We start from the raw sequence: 19751 nt of genomic DNA, 5'->3' as shown, positions 1-19751 counted from the left end.
ATTGCTGCTCAGCTCAAGACAAATAATGATCAGTCCCAAGTTTTGGGCTTATTATGTACATCTGACAATCGTACAAAAAGAACAAAAGCAGGTAAACTTGATTCTAAAAGACTGTTCAACTGGATTCTTCCTCTCCTTGTTCTCAGGATTACTACTATCAACTATCCTGTGTAAAAGATTCCAGACTTAGTTTACATAACATTTATTGCATTTTTCATTATAATTTCTAATAGCACTTCCAGTGCTTAAGACAGACTTATAAATCCTCTTTTAATAGTAAAGATATCAAAGTCTTAATACAATGTTTTCATTGTAACCACAATAGTTAGCTTTTCTATAATTATTTTTTTAAATTTGTGCTTCATTCATAATTCATTGGAATTAAGCAGTAAAAATTAACTGTCCTCCATACCGCCATAGACTATGAAACCCTGTGTGAGAGAAAAGTGGATATTTTTCAGCAGGATAAATGGCAAAAGGACAAGAATTCTTTCACTCATCACATGATCTCTTTTCTGTGTCATCTGAATTTTTTTCTTTCTAAATCCTTGTACTTATCAGAAAGAATCAGATTTAAAGACAAAATTCTGCTGACAGTTCTGTTCCCTAAGAATATTGGGATTACAAGAGGTTTATTTTCAGGTAGGTGGATTTTGTTACACAGGTTTCCTATTTACACTGAAACAACAAAGAAAAAAATAATGAGGGTGAGACTGGCCCCAACTAGCATTCTGAAAAGCCTTTAAACAGGATTGTTATCTAGGCATGCGGGCCAGATTTGTTAAGGATGCAAATGTTTTCTCATCTGCCATTGTATTATTAGGGTTTTATTATGTTCCTAATATTGTTAACTGCCTAGATTTGTTGTAAATGGATTGCCGTATACATGTACTTAAATAAATAAATAAATATCCAGACACACCCAATCCAGTCCCATTTTACATTTAAAGACCTAAGGATGTTAATTAGTTTATGTAAGGATGTCTTATGGTCGACTATATTCCCTTCCAGAAGGAACACTTTAAATGTGTGGGGTCTTTGGTGTTCTCTGAGCCTGATTGTTTTTTTTTTTTTTTTGCACACGTTTCATAATCAGTGCTACGCACCTTCATTTCAACCCTGACCTACAAATATTCTGCTTTATTGGTACTTTAAATGTGTCTTGTGTGCATGCATGTGTGTTATGTATGTGCATACATATCAATCTATCAGTCAGCGGGAATCTCAGAGGCTGCAAAATACATTATTATTAATTTAATGTATTTGTGCGGACTCTGGCAGCTTACAATATAAAATAGTATAAAACAGTAAACAATAGATATAGCATTAGAATTAATAAATAATCTGTTAAATTAGCTAAGATGAGGGAATCTTCAAATGTCTTCATTTTAGGAAGGGCATTAAATAAATCCATAAATGTTCCTAAAGATAGAAATGTTAGATGACTGCTGCCCAATGTTCACCAAGATAAATAGGGATCATCAATATATTCTCAGTGCTTTTGTAACTACCTCTGTCCCTACATGCCAGCTATTTTGGAAAAATTCTCTAATAGCATCTATTTTGTGTCTATACCCACAAATGTTCTGAAATTTCCAAATGTACCAATCAATCCAAAAATTTGGGGGGAGTTTCGCTTTAAACAACTGCAGTTGCTGACCTACTGATTGTTCATCATGGATTGGTATTTTTTTATGAATTCCATCTTCTACAGCAAGATCTTTGTTGTCCTCGTAGTGACAATTATCAGCATGAACTTCTGACCTGTGGGAGGATCACAGGAAAAAAAAGCAAATAATTTATTATTAGTTTGTCAAAAATTGATTTTCAAATGGAGGCGTATAAAATATGGGACTTACATTGTTTTGTTTTCTTTTCCTTCATTAACCCACACTTCAGCAACAGGAAACATATTTGTTTGACATTTGTTTGTTTGGGTTTCTTCTAGCAATTCTGTTTCCAAATCATCTGATTCTGTGGGGAAAATTTTTAGCTCTTCTAAAAATGTTTACACACAGTAAATTCAGCAGAAGGGCATACACTCTTTTGAAATATTAAGCACGAATATCATTTAAAAATCTTTAACAGCACTCAAAAATAGCAATAGCAAGTTATAACCAGTCAAGTCATATTTAAAAATGCCACATGAAATGTTATTAAATACTTCTCTGTGTTATCTTTACATGTTTCAATTATGGCTGATTGAATTATTCAACTACATATAGACCTGAACTTATGACTAGTTGCTTAGCAACCATTCAATTTCACAACAGACCTCTCAGGGCTACTTATGATCCAGTTCCAAAGTCCCAGCAGCTCTCTCCCCCCCACCCCCAAAGTGTGTCAAATGATCATATTTTGGGTGCTTAGCACATTTACAGCTGTTTGCAGTGTCATGGAATCACATGATGATGATCTCCTATGTTTTTGCCAGTTAGTTCCTATTTTGGGCAAAAATGCCTCACAGCAAAAGATTGTCACATTCTCTTAGCAAGTGCCACAAAGAAGATAGTGAAATTGGGTTGGTCATTGGGTGAACCACTTTATGACCATCACAGGAATTGCTGTTATAGTCATAAGTTAAGGACTACCTGTAACAGCGTTTGTCAACTAATCCAATGCACTGACACCTTGGACAGTTTACAATAAGAACAATAGAAACAAAACAGAAGTAAAGAATATATAAAAAATAAATATAATTAAAATACTCTCGTACAATCAATCAGGACCAAAAGTATGCTGGAATAAAACAGTTAGGTAGATTACTTCATATAAGTAACAAATTCTTGTCAAGTTTCTTTAACATATTTTTCCTGCTTGATTAGAATAATAATATTTAAATATACTGTCATGCCCCTTGCGGAGACTGACTCTGAGAGAGAGGAGGAATAGCCGACAGGGAATGGAAGTGTGGCTCCGGAGGTTGTGGAGGAGGCTGGAGAAGGGCAGAGGCCGGCTGAGCAGTCAGAGGAGGACCCAGGCCCATCCCCTATCCATCCTAGGGCACGCAGGAAGGAGAGGATAAGGGAGAGATGTGGTCTACTCGGGAGGAGAGGGCCTTGATCCTCTTCATGAGCTGCAGCTGTGACAACTGAGTAAGAGGACAGATCTGCATATGGGCAAATGTTGGAAACAAAGTGTGGAAATATCTCTAGTTTATGGTTCCTCTCTGAGTTTGGCGTCCTTCCCAGTATGTGTTATTTGTGGACGTCCTCCAGCCCTTATCTTGCCTGGTTTATGTTGCTTTTTGTGTTGCTTCTTGTAACTGTTTGTGTGGGAGTCTTCCGACAAGGATATTCAGAGCTTGGAAGCAAAGTGAAAGAATAAAAGGGGCTTCACCTGTTTTCTGTGACTGTGTTTGTTTTGTATCCCCTGGGTCATCACATATACTTAAATTGAGAATTGGCAAGACATACCCTCCATCAGAGTAGGTTCAGATAACTGGGATAACTCAGATCCAGGAAGCCTTGCTGTTGCCATATTTTCACTATTTTCAGCTTCAACAGATGATTTTTCTTCAACAGAGGCTCCTGCTCTAGTATCATCACTCTTTCCTGCTGTTAAAGTTGTCTTTGACACTTCTACAGAAAAACAACCATGTTATCATTTGAAACATACTTCTTACTGAATTCCTTTCAGCAGGCATGAAATGTAGCATTCGGGAAGCTGAATTTTTAATCCATGTTATTTTAAAACTGTACTGCAATTGTATAAAAATCCACAGATTATCCCATCTTGGAATTTAAAAGAAATTATTAAGTAAAAATGAATATCTTTAATGAACTAAGGTATAACTTTAACTTTAATCTAGGTACTATTGTTTAAGAATAAATTTAACAGCAAACACTTTTTCCATTCATTTAAAATCCAGAGATCAAAATCAGTTTACCAGTTAACACTTTGGACAAAAACAGCAATTTTGCTTTTTTCATAAATTCTGACAGGTGTGTGCTAGACTATTTCTTAGGGAATGTATTCATCCCTGGATCCACACAAGAAAGTAATCCCCCCCCGTTAATGATAACTAACCTTCTGGCAATGAGAACATCTTCCAAAGGGCCACTTCTGCAATCTAAGAATCTAGGCAGGTTCAAGGTTGAAAAGGTGGATGCTCAAGTAGACTTAAAGCCTACTTTAAGGTTTTAAAGGCCAATGTCAGTGTTCTAGAAAACAAACTCCAACTCCAAAAAACCCAGAGACAGGCATTTTCTCAAAATTCCATTTTTTTAGAGTTGTCATACTGGCACATCTGGGAAAACTCTAATCTGAGAGTTCAGGGTTTTCCCTTAGTAATTGAAAATCAAAGACCCATCCCCTGCACCCCTCAGTTCATCACATGGCCCAATCACCATCTGTCCCAACTGGAGACGTTCCTCTAACCATTCCTTGACCAGGTGCAGGATGACATAACCTTGACTGAAAAGAAGAATGCTATTATGTCTAACTACATACACTCTAAGACATCCCTCCTCCCAATTTCCCAGACATAGGAATGTGGCAGCATGGAAGCTTCTGGTGCTAATATGGCTTCCAAGGCTGACAGTGAACATCAATCTCTTAAACTACAGTAGTGGTTGACTTACAACCATTTTTCACATTTATAGCTATTGCAGCAACCCCATGGTCACATGATCAAAATTTGCATGCTTGGTGGACTTCCGGCTGTGCTCCACCGTGTTCAGAGTGGGGTCCACGATCGTCTGCAGCTTCGCTCTGAGCTCTTTCATTGGAAGGTCCCAATATGGGACTGGAACTACCCTAGAGGGATGGTGAAGAAAGGGGGACTGCCTGACAGGTAGAGGGGAGCTGCATCTCTCCTCCCTGTTAAGGAAAACCTCCTCCGAAGTTGAGTTGCAGTGACAGTCAAAATGGCTGTCATGAAGGCAGGAGGCAATCTGAAAACCTAAGACTGTGCTGGGAGCGAAAAGTTAGTGAGCAGTGTGAGAACTGGGTGAAAATACTTCTGAGCTACTAAAGGTAACCCCGATAAAAATAACAAAAAAGAGAACTCATAAAGATTGGGACTGGTGGCGATTTTAAAAGATAGAGAAGTATTTGTGAAAGAACTTAATCCTTAAAACTGAAACGGAAGGGAAATAACTTACAGGGAACATTCTTATATCTTTTTTTTATAAAATTGGAACTGGTGATTGTACAGGATTTGGTGTTGGATAAACATTACTTAAAATGCTGTAATTGACTGTGGAAAAAGAATATAACAACTAACAATTGACAATACTGATAAATTTGACAAAAGATTAAAGATTAAAGAAACAGTAAAACAAGGTGGAAAATGGAAACTGATATAAGAGCACCATCTGCTGTTAAAAGAAAAATCCTGTAGATCCCGACAACTAGACTTTTTAAAGTTAAAATTAAAGAAAAATAAAAGGAATTGTATTGTTAAAAGGCCCCAGAAAATTGGAATATTGACTTTAAATCAGTGAAGGAATATATGAAGATTTCCCCTGAGATTTGGATATGTGAAAATAAATAGATTGATGGACTTTGGGATATAAAGACTGGTGGATATTGGATTTACAGACAGGAGAAAAAGAAAAAAAATGTTGGTTTAAATGAAGACGCTGGACAACTGGACAGAAAAATAAAATAAGCAAATAAAAATGAGCAAAATATGCAAAGAAATAGTACTGGAGCTACAAACTATAAGAGAAATGATGAACAGAAACATTACAGACTTACTGAGTAAAATACAGAATATGGAAGAAAATTCAAAAATGGCGATGCAAACTACAGAAGAAATTATAGAAGAAAAACAAGAAGGGCAGATGGAGGAGGAGCCGAATTGACGAGAAACCAGCAAGGCAGAGCAGACGGAACAACAAACAAAGCGAAAGGGAAAAAGGGAAATAAAACGTAAAATGTTAATGATTGAGGTAATAAACCCAGGGAAGGAAATTTGAAGAGCTAAACAACAAAGGAGGGAAATTCAAAGAGAGGTTTCTGAGAGAACAGGGGCAAAACTAGATAATTGGGAAGAGAAGCAGAGGAAAAAAACAGAAAAAAGAGGAATAATAGCAATAGTATTTAGACTTATATACTGCTTTATAGTGCTTTACAGCCTTCTCTAAGCAGTTTACAAAATCAGCATATTGCCCCCAACAATTTGGGTCCTCATTTTACCCACCTTGGAAGGATGGAAGGCTGAGTCAACCTTGAGCCTGGTGGGATGTGAACTGCCAAATTGTAGGCAGCTGGCTGCAGGAATAGCTTGCAATACTGTACTCTAACCACTGCGCCACAGAGGCTCCTTATAATAAGCAAGAGAAAGGGTCAAAAATGATACAAAATGGGAGGCAAAGTAAGAAGACATTAATAAATGCTGAAAGAAAAGCAAGAGACGATGGTTAAAGAGAGGAAGGATAGAGATTCCACATGAAGAGATATTATAAGAGCTAAGATATTTAGTGATTGATTTTGATAAAATGGGAAAAATGGGAATTCAAGACCTAATATTAAAGATATGTAAATTGTTAACCAGAAGAAATATAAGGTTGAATATTTTAATTGGAATTAATATGGAATTTTTATTATAAGACTACTGTTTAAGACATGTAATTGTTAATGGGATATATGTAAAAGTAATATATTATGGGGAAAGAAAGTCATGTGGAATCTGAGGGGGAAATATAGATATATATAAGGTATAGTAATAGATAACAACATACATATTGTTATTAGAATGTATAGCCTGTTAAATGAATATAAGATGGAAAATATGACCTATGTACTGTAATGAGATTAGAGACGGTCTTATGCTAAAAATATAACAGTGGCACAACTAACATTAAAAGGGGATAAATATTGGATAATACAACCTAAGATGAATATATGAATGATTACCTGAATGATATAATTTGTTAAATTCTGCAAATATGACTATTAGGAGAATATGTATAATACAAAAATGATATCAAAAATATAGAGAGTGATATAAAGCAATGTATGAGAATATGGAATAACAAAAGCTGGTACATGTAATAATATTAGATAAGAAAATTGATAATATGAATATGAAATTAGGATCATGTTTGCGATTGGAATGTTAAATGACCTGGAACCACACTGTTCTCCCAATGATGTATGTAAATAAATAAATAAAAATAAAAATTTATTGGGAACAAAAATTTGAATGCTTGGCAACTGGCATGTATTTATTGCAGTTGTTCTGTCCATGGTCATGTGATCAGCTTTTGTGATTTTCTGACAAGCAAAGTTAATGGGGATGCCGGATACACTCAACAACCATGTTACTAACTTAACAACTGCAGTGATTTATTTAATGACTATGGCAAGAAAGTTGTAAAATGAGGTAAAACATTACTTAACTGTCTTGTTACTGTCATTGCTTAACAGAAACTTTGGGCTCAATTGCAGCGATAAGTCAAGGACTACCTTTATGTCAAGTAGACACCTAAAAATCTTTACAAGTATTTACGAATTCTGCATCATTCTGCTTAGCACAGGGGTCCTCAATCTCTGGGCTGTGAGATTTTTGCAACTAGGCTGCAGAAATGGTGGGTGAGCACATGCCTGCCTGCCCACACACAAGGACACACAAGCACGTTAATGCAAACTCCATTTGTATGAGCAGCAAATGTACATGCACGGCACTTGCGCAAATGGAGCTGCGCGCACACACTTGCTGGCTTCTTGAGTAGAACCATCCCCTCTCTCCTCCTCTCCCCGATGGTCTGCAAGGCCAGAAAGGTTGAGGAAATGGCTTAGTAAATGCAGTTTGTTTATTTGTCCACACAGACTTGTAGGAGCTTACAGAAGGACAGCAATAAAACTATCCACAATAAGAAACATAACAAAAACATTGATAATAAACAATCTAATGGGGTACTTTGCAAATATTTTGTCACAGGCAATAGTTATGAAAGTTGGCCAGAACAGAAGGTCTAAGGGTAGGCCAGAACAGTAGGCCTGAAGCAAAGGACTGACATCTCCCACAACCAGGTAGTCACAGTTCCACTATCTCCAAGCGTCTGACACAGATCTAGCCCAGAATTATGAGCACGTTAAATGACACCTTATCCATATTAATCATGTTGACATGATTAATGAGACCCAGATAATCTTGCAACATCACCCGACCCAGAAATAAAATATATATTAAGGTGGGATTTTTAAATTAGGTCCCATGGAACCTAAATATTTCAATGGGATCTGCAGGACTAAAATAATGGCGGCGGCCGGGGGGGGGGGGGACCAAGTCTCCCCACACCAACTTCTTGTAGAAAGGTTTTTCTTTCCCTTAGTCACTAAGTTATACTGTAGTAGAAAGATGTGGCTTGCATCTAGAAATTACATCACTCTTGATCAGATTCCAAGAATTTCTAAAATAACAAATAGATTTTGTGGCTTGAAAAAGCTTGAAAACCCCTGTATTAGCTAATGGCTTTTAGCTTAAAAAAAGGTCCCTACTCTGAGTTGCCATTTTCAGAACCAAAGTGAAGAGGTTTTGTGCAAGACGTTTTACTCTTAATAATCAAGTAAAACCATACATTAGTTTAATGTTCTGCTAACTACAATTCATGAAAAATTCAAAAATGTAAGCATGTAGATTTCAAAACTACAAATGATAGCTTTAATTTAGCCTTACCATTGGTAATGTTTAAGTTATCCATAAGATCAGTCTGAAGCTGTAATTCAACTTCCCCAAGTTTCTTCAGTACAGAATCAATAGAACTATTATCCCAAACTTTTCGCTGGGGTTCAGCAACTTCTAATTTAATAACTTCTCCAAATGTTTGTGCTGTAGGAAAAATTTAACATGTTAGCCAAAATGTATCTTTAAAAAACAATATATGGGAAGATATTTTGTTTGTACATTCAGTAAAAGCTGAGAGAGCCATCTCTGAATATCTCCGCATTGTTTTTAAACTTTAAATGATCCTTAAAATGAATAAAGTGACAGTGTTGTGGCCTGTAAATGTATTTCTAATATAACAATCTTATCAAGCCAATTTCATTTGGTATAAATTAATATGAGTTAAATTTATGTGAATAAATGTTATTTAAAAAAGACTGATTAGTATTAGCTGGCAAAATATTCTATAGAACTCAAGAATAACTATTATTCCATCTTTTTAGATAAATGAGAAAGAAAAAGTTTTAATGACATAACAGATGTTATTTTTCACACATACTAATAAAGTGAACCCCTTCATGGATCACTGCCTTGTCGTGGCTAAGGGGCTTGTGCAGCTCAATGAAGCAATGAGTTATATTGTGCAGGGCCACCCAAGACGGACAGGTCATAGCAGAGAGTTCTGACAAAAGGTGATCCACCAGAAAAATAAATGGCTACCCACTCCAGTATCTTTGCCATGAAAACCCCATGGACAATACCAAAAAGCAAAAACATATGACCAGGGGTGGGATTCTACCGGTTCAGACAGGTTTGGCTGAGCCGGTTGTTACGATTCTGTGGAGTTCGGAGAACTGGCAAATCACACCACTGGCTGGCATTTCTCTTTTTTATTTATAATATTTATTTATTTTTTAGTATCTGTTTTGTTTTTATTCATCTGTTTGTTTTTCCTTTGCTTTTTCCTATTAGGAAAATAAAAACAAAACAGATACTAAAAAAATAAATACATAAATAAATATTATTTTGTTACACTACTATTATTGTTACATGTTGATACTTTTGTTATCAGAAGTATCAACATGTAACAATAACAGTAGTATAACAAAATAATTTTAACAGTGTTATGCTTGGGAGAAAATCTGGAATAAGACTAGGATAGCAAAAGACTTTCCAAACTTCATAATATGGCACTGCTTAAACCAGTGGTAGTCAAACTTGTCCCTACCGCCCACTAGTGGGCGTTCCAGCTTTTATGGTGGGCGATAGGGGTTTTGTCCCCTACTTTATAAATCACCATTACTGTGGAACCGGTGGGCAGTTAGAAAATTTTACTCCTAACAGATACAAAAGTGGATGGTAAGTATAAAAAGGTTGACTACCCCTGGCTTAAACCATCGTCTCCAACTTGTTTTAGATGATTTTATTAGGAAAATAAAGCAAGTAAATCATTTTAAAGTATTTATTGATAGGATATATGCTATTTTTCATCGATCCAAAAAGAACCTAATTGAACTTAACAAAATATCCAAACAACTTGAGATTGAACAGATGTTACATAGGGGAAAAACAGTCTCCAACGATAAAAATGAAGATTATTAATATTTATATGCTCAACATTAGTGTAATAGTGAGACTCTGGACAAAATTTAAAGAGTAAACAAAATAATGACGATGTATTATGAAGATGCTTTCTAGCTTGATGCAACAAGGCATTCAACCTTATTTTCAGGCAGAAAGGATGTGATCCAGATTCTTTGCCTTAGGCATGACACTGAACTCCTTTCTTAGCTCCATTATAGTTAAGCACAGAGAAAGATTGAACAGCTGGTTCTACAGATAGATTAATAGAAAAACTGCCAGTTCTAAGTGAAGAAACAGGTGATTTAACTAGTAAGCTATATTTAAAGTTTATTACAATCCTAGATCACTATCAGATGGTATGATTCATGAGTATGCACAGGTTTCTTTGGATGCTCTAACAACACATAGTGTTGGTATGTTCTTACTTTTTTGTTTTGAAAACTAGGTTATGTTCTTAATAATGCCATGCATCAAACTAGAAAATGAGTAAAAGTCAGAGCTCTGCCAAAAATAGGAATCTAGGATAAAGAAATAAATACTTATGAGATTAGGTTAATAGAACCATCAATAGTCTAAATAAAATAAATAAATAGAGCCCTAGACTAAGGCAAAAAATCTGGATCATGTCGTTGCCTTTCTTGGGTGGTAGGAATTTCACTGTTGAATACTGTCTCACATCTGATCTATTATCCATTGCAATTTGCACAATACATTTAGTGAAGTATACACAATCTATGTTAAGTATCATTAGGTTATGTGGTAGTATAAATATCTATATGTTGCTACAAAAGCAATTTGAAAACCAAGGCAATTTACCTTCCGTTAGAGAGAAGGATTCTTCCATTGTTAATTGTGCTAGTGGAACTACAAGCTGTGCCCCTGGTTCCCATTTCTTTCGATCAACTGAAACTGGACATATTACTGCTTGATGATTCTCGCCAGTCACAGGGACTTCAGAGGTTTCTTCAGGCTCCCTTTTCTCTTTCACATCTTCATGTGCTTTAAGATTTTGATTCAGCCTTCGAAGTATTTCTCGCTTGTTCTAAAAAGCAGAAAAATGTTTACAACAAAATAAACTTTGTCCCCAAAGAGGACAAAATATTGTTACTCTCTCCATAAGTCATTTATAAAACAAGTTTCTTCTTGGAAGTTGGTGGTTGACGGGGGATTGGAATGGAGTAATATCCCAGAACTAGCAGACTCTCTGAGAAAAATATTAAAATAGCTCAAGCAAAATTATCATTTTTTTCTTTGATTTGATAGGCATTGTAGAGCTAGTTGATATATGCAGACAAAAAATGAATTACTATTAGTTAGAGAATATACTTTTCTGAAAGACATGGATTCTTTTAAAAAATAGACATGACTTGGTTTTCAAAGAACTTGTCTGTTAATGATTCTAAAGCAGTGATATTATGAAATACTTTTTCATAATATCCTGTAAGTTTTGTATATAAAATAACATCTAATTCCTTAGTGGAGACTAAATGAAATGTTGCTACAAAAAAAAGCAACAGAGGAGGTTTGTAAAAAGAAAAAACAATTTAGAATTTTAAGAAGGTTAGATTTAAGAATGATTTGGGATACAAACAAACCTTTTATTAGAGATTTTATATAACATAATAGTTGAATTTTTTAAAAATTGAAATGTAAGAACAAAACAATATAATTAAACTTACATTTATAGAAAGATCAGGTTTAATATCCCCTAAACCTTCCTGGGCAAGTATTGCGTTTTCATCCTACAAATCCAGATTGAAATTGTATGTCAAATACATTAAGTGATAGTCATGAGACTGGAAAAGACAACGTTTGTCATTTCATTCTATCAATATGTTGACATAAAATTACTTATTCCTTATAATCCAAATTTCAGCTATGATAATTTAAATTTATACAACAAGATTAATTTTGTGCTACTTATTTGACACAGTTATGAATTCTAAAAAGCATGCAAACTGTGACAGAACATCCGTCTTCATGGACATGCAGACAGTGGTGGGCTCCTGTAAAGTGGGAAAAGATTTCTTCTAATAACTGGAACCGTATGTTAATTTTCTGAGCAGTTTGGAGAACTGTTGTCCGAATAAATTTTTTCTCACTTTACAGGGCTAATCCTGCAAGGAACACAGCCAGTATTTCTAGCCTAATCCTTATCTTAATTGCCACCCCTGCTGCTTTAAGTGTTTTCAGAAACTGCCTCTGGGTTAAGCAGCCTCTGGTAACAGCCTTAATGGTTCAGTCAGCCCAGACTTTCTCCGTGTCCCCCCTCTTTTATTCATGGGGATTGAACAGCTATTTACAGAAAGGTTGGCATAGCCATAGAAGAAATGGCTGAGAGATAGGATGCAAGCTTGGCATTCTGTCTTGATCTTTTTACTGCCTTTCTGAGGGCATGTGATTTTTCCTTAAATCTGGATGATTATCTTAGGACAGTGGTGCAAATGGAACTAATGATTGCTCCTAGGTGCTTTGTCAGTTCACTGAGCACAGATGTCTCTTGTCTATAAGGATTCTTCAGTCATCCAGGTCATAGTTGTGCCAAAGGTGCTTTTTTCAAGAGGCAATTGTTCTTGGTTTCCAGAAAGTCCAGTTGCCTCTTGAAAAAGCACCTTTGTGACAGGAGTCTCTTGCATTGCTTCAGAGTGGCCAAGGCACATGATTGCTCACTGATAAGTGGATCCTCCCTCCAATTTGTTATAGTTTGATCCAGTGGTGGAATTCAAAAACTTTTACTACCGGTTCTGTGGGCGTGGCTTGGTGGGCGTGGCAGGGGAAGAATACTGTAAAATCTCCAGTCAGAGGTGGTATTTGCTGGTTCTCTGAACTACTCAACATTTCTGCTACCGGTTCTCCAGAACTGGTCAGAACCTGCTGAATACCACCTCTGGTTTGTTCTCATGATGATATGGCATAGTAACCTGGCACCAATTGTAGAAAGTTAGCACCACCCCTTTCGTAGAAGAATGAAACATATGAATGAAACAATGAAAATAATAAAAAGGAAGTATTTCCCTGGATGAGAAATATGTTTTCTTAGAAGGAGAAAGCAGACTCCACCTTCCTTAATAGCCCACAGCAGATGCCAGCACTTAAGATGTAAAGAGATACCTATATTCATAGGCAAAAATTCCCCGCAGCAAGGTCTGAACAAAGACAGAATGGGATTAGCTCTCACTCAAGAGAATGTTAATTTGTCTCTTTAGCTTGGCATTTTGTAGTCCAAATACACCCACCCACTTTCTGGAGAACTTAAATGACCTCTCTGCTTTATAAGCAAGAATTGGCTGTATTTTAACTAGTTTAATTTAATTTAATTTCTCAATGTGCTCTGGCAGTCTGCCTGATTTGTAATTCTGGGTTGCAGGTATTGCTGAGAAAAAGGAAGGTATTCAGATAGAATGGTTTAGCTTTTCATGACAATAGTGACTCATTGATCTTCAGTGTGCATTTCCCCATTTCTAATCTAATGATTGGTATTTAGGGCAGCTTTTTGCAAACAAAGAAGCTTTTTGTATTTTTGTACAGGTAATCCTTGATTTACAACAGTTCATTTAGTGACCATTCAAAGTTACAATGGCACTGGAAAAAGTGACTACTGACCCGTTTTTCACACTTACGATAATTGCAGCATCCTATGTCATGAAAGGCTGGGCAAGATTAAGCGCCCCTCCACGTGAGTGACATTGTTGGCCATGCCCAGTCACATGACCACCCAGCCATGCCCACCCAGCCAGTCATTAGGCAGAGAACCTGTTGTTAAAAAAATTGAAGCCTACCACTGCCTGCAGATACCGTGTTTCTCATATAATAAGGCCGGGTCTTTTTTTTTTTTGAGCCCCCAAAAATGGCTAGGCCGTCTTTTCAGGGTGACTTAATTCCCCCCCCTTGCATCTTGGTGGTCGGGCAGCGTGGCTTGGATGTTGACCTCGGCGTTGGTGGGGCACTTCGTATCAGGGTCAACGCAGGCAGCACCATATCTGGGTGTGCAACAAAAGTACTTCCTTACGGCAAGCTCCCCACCATTCCCCCCGTTCCGCATGTTTTAATATAGGCCTTAATTTGGGGAGGGCTTAATTTCATTTCATGCCTATAAAACATGCTGGGACTTCCTATTGGGGCAGGCCGTATTGTTGGAGAAACAGGGTATATATATATGTTTATTTCATGTGTGGTATCAATGCTATGTATATGTTCAAATTTGTTTTGATCCATTTTTATCATATTGAGAATAAGAAATTGTGAGATAGCGGAACAAATTTTTATCCAAAACTCTAAACCATCTTATTTGCAAATGATATTACTTACTGCACCCACTTCCTTCAAAGCTGACGTTATTGTGATGATTCGTGGTGAATTGAGCTTTAGTCTAGTAGGAGAACTTTCCTCCTGCTTAGTATGTGTAGGACTTAATTCTGAAGCTCCTACTGGATTTTTTATCCCTTTGGATACCAGCTGTAATTATAATTCACACACACACATACACACACGCACGACAGTAAGGAAGAATCAAATATTAACACAAAAATGTAAAGATAGAAATACTTTCATTTCTTCTTCAATGAACAGCTTTATATTTTTCCAAATATTACTGATTTTCATTTTTATAATTAAACTACTAAAATACTTTTCTGTTTTTTAAATTCTACCTCATTTTATCATTAGGTAAGCGTGATAGTTAAAATCACTCTCCTACTGAAAACTGAGTTATGAAGGTAAAACATTTTGTTGTAGTTAAACCACATAGAAATTACGAGTTTATTGTTGCCTAGAAACAACTTCTTTTTCATGTCTTTTGTAGAAAAACAAAAAAACAACAACTTCAATTTCATCTACATTTTCTGCACATTCAAGTACTTGGGAAGAGGACAGATGATGATTACAGAAATTAAACCAAACATTTATGGGTCCTGGATATAGGAATTCTTTACTCTGTCATCTAAACACAATCAATTCAATAATCTGAATAAGCATCTGAAATATGTCTCAGAGAGGCTTAAAGGGCAAGTCACAGAGATGATTATGAAATAAGTCAAGAGAGGAATAAAGGCAATAAAATTAATAGTGTTTAGGAGGATATGTTTCAATTATGCCTTACTCAAGGACAGGACACTGCTTAAGACAATTTTCTGTCCAAGAAGATCCAGTGACCAGATTCTCAAAATACAAAAGAAAAAAAATCAAAATCTCTGTTTTAAGAACGTTGTACTATTTACACATTCTTAGTGCACTAAAAGGCAACACTTAATTTAAAGTTTCGAAGAAAAAATGCAAGAACATAGAAAACATCCAATAGGATAACATTTCTTACATGCTCTTCCCAAGCTTTCCTCTCTCTTTCATATGCGTCTTTTCTCTTTCGCTCTAACTGCTCTTTCAGGACTGCAGCCCGGGCATTTGCTTGTGCCTTGAATGTGATCAAAAAAGTATTTTTTTTAAACTAAGAAACCCTATTCTAATTCTATGGAAATTAATTACCAACTTCATTTCTATGATTTTCTATATTTTATATTTATAAAACTGTTTAAAATATTTTTGTATTGAATTTTAACTTATTAGATTCCCAAAGCATATTATTACATCTCAGTTTCATGCATATTAAGAGTTGTTGTTCTCAAGGTGTCTGTCTCATTTTAACTATTCACCCATGGAGTTTGGGCCTTGTGAAATAAATCTATTTCTGCTGTATATTTACTTTATTAGCATTATAGATCGCATCTCTGATATAGCAGCACACTTTTAACAACAAAGTATTGTATGTACAGGCTAGAGAATGTGCAAACGTGTAAATATAGTTGTTGATGAACAAGGAATTAGAGAAGCTGTTGTCTTTGTGCCTTGCTGGTTAATATTACAGATGCATCCTCCTTTATTAGAAATTAATGCTGAATGAAAAAACCAAACACTTATATCTGACACATTTCAAATGTAAATAAATGCAGACTATTTTCTTTCTTCATAAACTCTTTTTGTGCCTGCCACTCTACAAAATTTCACTGTTACAATGGATGATAGAAGGTTAATTTCCCAGATCTATTTATTACTTGACAGTAGTTCTAACATTTCCATAGTCTTATGAGCAGAGGATTTCCATTGAGAAAACCAAAGGACTTTCTTAAGCTATGTTTTAAAAGCAATCCTTAAGGACCAAAGAAACCAAACCTACAGGGAAGAAAATTAAAATTAATGAAAAATTGAAGCAAACTAACATTCAAATGTAACATGGCATTTTAATATATTTGGAGATCCAAGAATGACTCAAATAAACTTAGTTCTAACAAGTTTAAGAACTTGGCAAGAGAGCAGATTTGAGTACAGGTAGTTCTTGACTTATGACGACAATTGGGACCAGTATTTCCATTGCTAAGTCAGGCAGTCATGCCTGTTTTTACAACCTTTTTGCCACAGTCTGTTCTGACCAAAGCTTCCTGAGACAGTAACAATCATACACTAAAAATCTCCACAGACCATTCTCATCCTGGACATTCATATTTCAATCTGTTACCATCAGGGAGGCATTACAGGCGTCTTAAAATGAGGACTAATAGATTGAGAAGCAGTTTCTTTTCCAAGGCAGTAATTGTCTTGAATCATACTGCATTTGTGATTTAGTCCTATTATTATTATTATTATAATTATTTTAATTTTAAAGTCTCTAATATTCTCTTTAAATATTATGTTAGGTAAAGTATGTATAACAATATTCCCCCTATTTCTAAATTTTCCATCTATTCTAGTTTTAGGCCAATCTCTCTCTCTTTTTTTTAATCCTTCCTATCCATCATCTCTCATCCTCTTAGAAGTTCCACTTCTCTTTTTAGCTTGCTCCCCATACTCCTCCCTCAGGTCCTTATCTACATCTTTCATATTTAACTCAACCTTTATATCCCTCCCCAATATTTTTGCTGCCAATCCACCGATAAGTCTGCCAAATCCTCTGTCTTTTTTCCAAAAATACCTTTCGATTTATTCAGCTCCGTTTTGTGTGTCCTTGTGTGTATTCTCCCAACGTTATTTCTTCCAGCTTTATAATTTCCTCCTTCTTTTCTCTTTGTTTTATTTGTTGTGTCATCTGTTCTATTTTATTTTTTTGTTTGATAAATCCTTGTTGCACATTTTCAGTCTTCCCAGTTATCTCATGTAATAAATCCTTTATCTCCTTAGAATTCCCCATCATCGTGTCATACATGTTTTGAAATAACATCATGATTTCTTTTTGTGTGTCCAGTTCTTCCTGATGAGCCATCTCGCCTTATTTGAAAAAGTCCAGGTAGTATTCAATGTTCTGTCAGTAATCTGTCACCGGTCCAGAGTCTATTCTTTTTGACTTCCCAAGGCCAGCAGATTACTTGGTCTTGATATTGTTCATCAGGAGATACAATAATTATAGTTCTTTATGTCCCACAATTAATCAATGTTCCATTTATACAATCCAGGGAACTTTCCAAATAGTTCTTTAAATCCACTTTTTAATTTGTTAAATAATTCCAACATTCAAAAGTCATTCTGTTAGATTATCCTCCAGGTTTTTCAAGGTAGCTCCTCTAGTCATCATAAAGTAGATAAGTATAGAATAGTAAATATTACAGCAGACCTCCAGGTGTTATTTCCTTTTTATCAGAATTGTCCAAGGTCGCTTTCATTCTAGGAGTATGATGTAATATATATCCATTCACCAGTAGATGGCACCTTCAGCTTAAAAATCAATGTTAAGAATCCGCTTTCAAAAATCAACACTAAAAATCCAGTTTAAATTTCTTTCAGGTTAATCCAACTAAAATATCCCATAAACAGTCAGATATCCAGCACTTTAAGGTGCCTATTAGCTTTTAGGGTGCAGTTTCTCTGTTACTCTCTGATCGTCGCTTAAAAGTATTCCAAAGAGTCTCTTCCTGGATAATTTTCTTTTGGGGAAATCATTAACAAAAGTTGAAAATCACCGTACCCAGATCCAATCACTATCCATTCTCTTCGCTCCAGCACAGTCTTGGTTTCTTCAGCTGCCTCAGCTTCACAGCGGCCATTTTGGCCACCTTGTCTTTGTTCTTGATAAAGAGGGAAAAACCCTGGGTCCAGCAGGAAAGCCATCACTCTCCGCGACCAGCAGGGTGCCCCTTCTTATGAGTCACCCCTACAGGGTGACTTTAGCCCCTTGGGAGGCCCTCTGACTAAGAGGATTCAACGTAGGGATGCAGAACCCCGCTCCCCTGCGCCAATCACACAGCAACCTCAATCCGGAGGCCCCAGTTCTGGAGTTCTGATGGCCACGCACAACCCACAGGGTCATGCAATTGAATTTTGGATACTTGGTAACCACTTCACATTTATGCTGGTTTGCAGCAACCCATATTATTTATTTTTATTTAGAAAATTTATTTGCTGCCTATCTCATATCCAATGACTCTAGGTGGCTTACAGCATAAAACATTAAAGATGAAAAAACTTTAAAATAGGGCACACAGCAGATAAAACCATTCACAATTACAAACCATTAAAACCAGATGGGAAAGGTGGGGGCTGGACAGGTGGGATTAGGTTGTAACCAACACCTCCAGTATTAAGCTCCCTATTGAGTACCCAAGCCATCAGATAGAGCTGTCATGCCCCTGGTAGAGACTGACTCTGAGTAAGAGGAGGAACAACCAACAGGGAGTGGGAGTGTGGCTCCAGAGGTGGTGGAGGAGGCTGGGGAAGGGCAGAGGCCGGCTGAGCAGTCAGAGGAGGATCCAGGCCCATCCCCTATCCATCCTAGGTCACACAGGGAGGAGAGGATCAGGGAAAAGCGAGGTCTACTCAAGAGGAGATTACCATGATCCTCCTCGTGGCTTGCAGGTGGGAGCTATGTATATAAGTTTGCAACTGTGCAGTTAGAATTTGCAGCAGTCAATTTAGTGTTCACCTTGAAAGAGGTTTATCTTTGTTGGCGTTCTTCCCATGGACTTTTCTCGATTATTTTCCTGGAGTTTATGATTAGTTATCTTGGCTTGCTTCGGAACTCTCATCAATGCGGTTTGTTTTGGTTTTCTGTTTGCCTCATTATTTACTTTTGTGACTTTAAACTGTGCCTAATAAAACAGTGAAGTTAAGTTGAAGGCCTTACCGGACTTTAATATATGTTTTGGGTTTTCGGTTATTTTGAGAGAGTACGGGTCATCACAAGAGCCAAGTCTTGAGGCTCTTTCAAAATGATTGGAAGATGGGAGCCAATCTCACCTCAGGGGATAGGATGTTCCAGAGAACAGGAGTCATAGCAGAGAAGGCTATTCTCTTAGAGCCTGACAGCTGAAATTCCTTGGTTGATAGGATCTGTAGCATGTCCCCTCTGCCAGCATGAGTCAGTCCCATTGGTGTGAGACGGTTCTTCAAGTAGCCTGGACTCATGCCATGCAGGGTTTTAAAGGTGATTACCAATACCTTAAATTGTACCTGGAAGCAGACCAGCAACTAGTGCAGCTAGCGAAGCAGTGGTGTAACATGGGCCATTATAGGGGCCCTAAAAACTGCCCATGCTGCTGCATTCTATCCGCTATATCTTCTGAATGCTCTTCGA

At 36.6% G+C, this 19751-nt stretch overlaps 1 protein-coding gene across 1 annotated transcript in view; it reads right to left on the bottom strand.

The window, feature by feature from the left end:
* Nucleotides 1-1855: 1855 nt before the first annotated feature.
* The window catches only part of NEK1 (NIMA related kinase 1), a 56458-nt gene continuing 38562 nt past the window's right edge, over nt 1856-19751 (bottom strand). Inside the window, exons 22-28 of the mRNA XM_026678857.2 lie at nt 15513-15608; nt 14510-14656; nt 11881-11943; nt 11018-11243; nt 8630-8782; nt 3417-3581; nt 1856-1974 (exon numbers count right to left, since the gene is read on the bottom strand). Coding sequence (XP_026534642.2) covers nt 1856-1974; nt 3417-3581; nt 8630-8782; nt 11018-11243; nt 11881-11943; nt 14510-14656; nt 15513-15608 — 969 coding nt within the window. The remainder of the gene's footprint in view (nt 1975-3416; nt 3582-8629; nt 8783-11017; nt 11244-11880; nt 11944-14509; nt 14657-15512; nt 15609-19751) is intronic.

This window comes from Notechis scutatus, chromosome 4 (assembly GCF_049901735.1).
Source record: "Notechis scutatus isolate UNSWTSFEM ecotype Mainland chromosome 4, rNotScu1.2, whole genome shotgun sequence".
In the NCBI taxonomy this organism is placed as follows: domain Eukaryota; kingdom Metazoa; phylum Chordata; class Lepidosauria; order Squamata; family Elapidae; genus Notechis; species Notechis scutatus.
The sequence above is the reverse complement of the archived record's forward strand: the minus strand, read 5'-3'. Positions and strand labels throughout refer to the sequence as shown.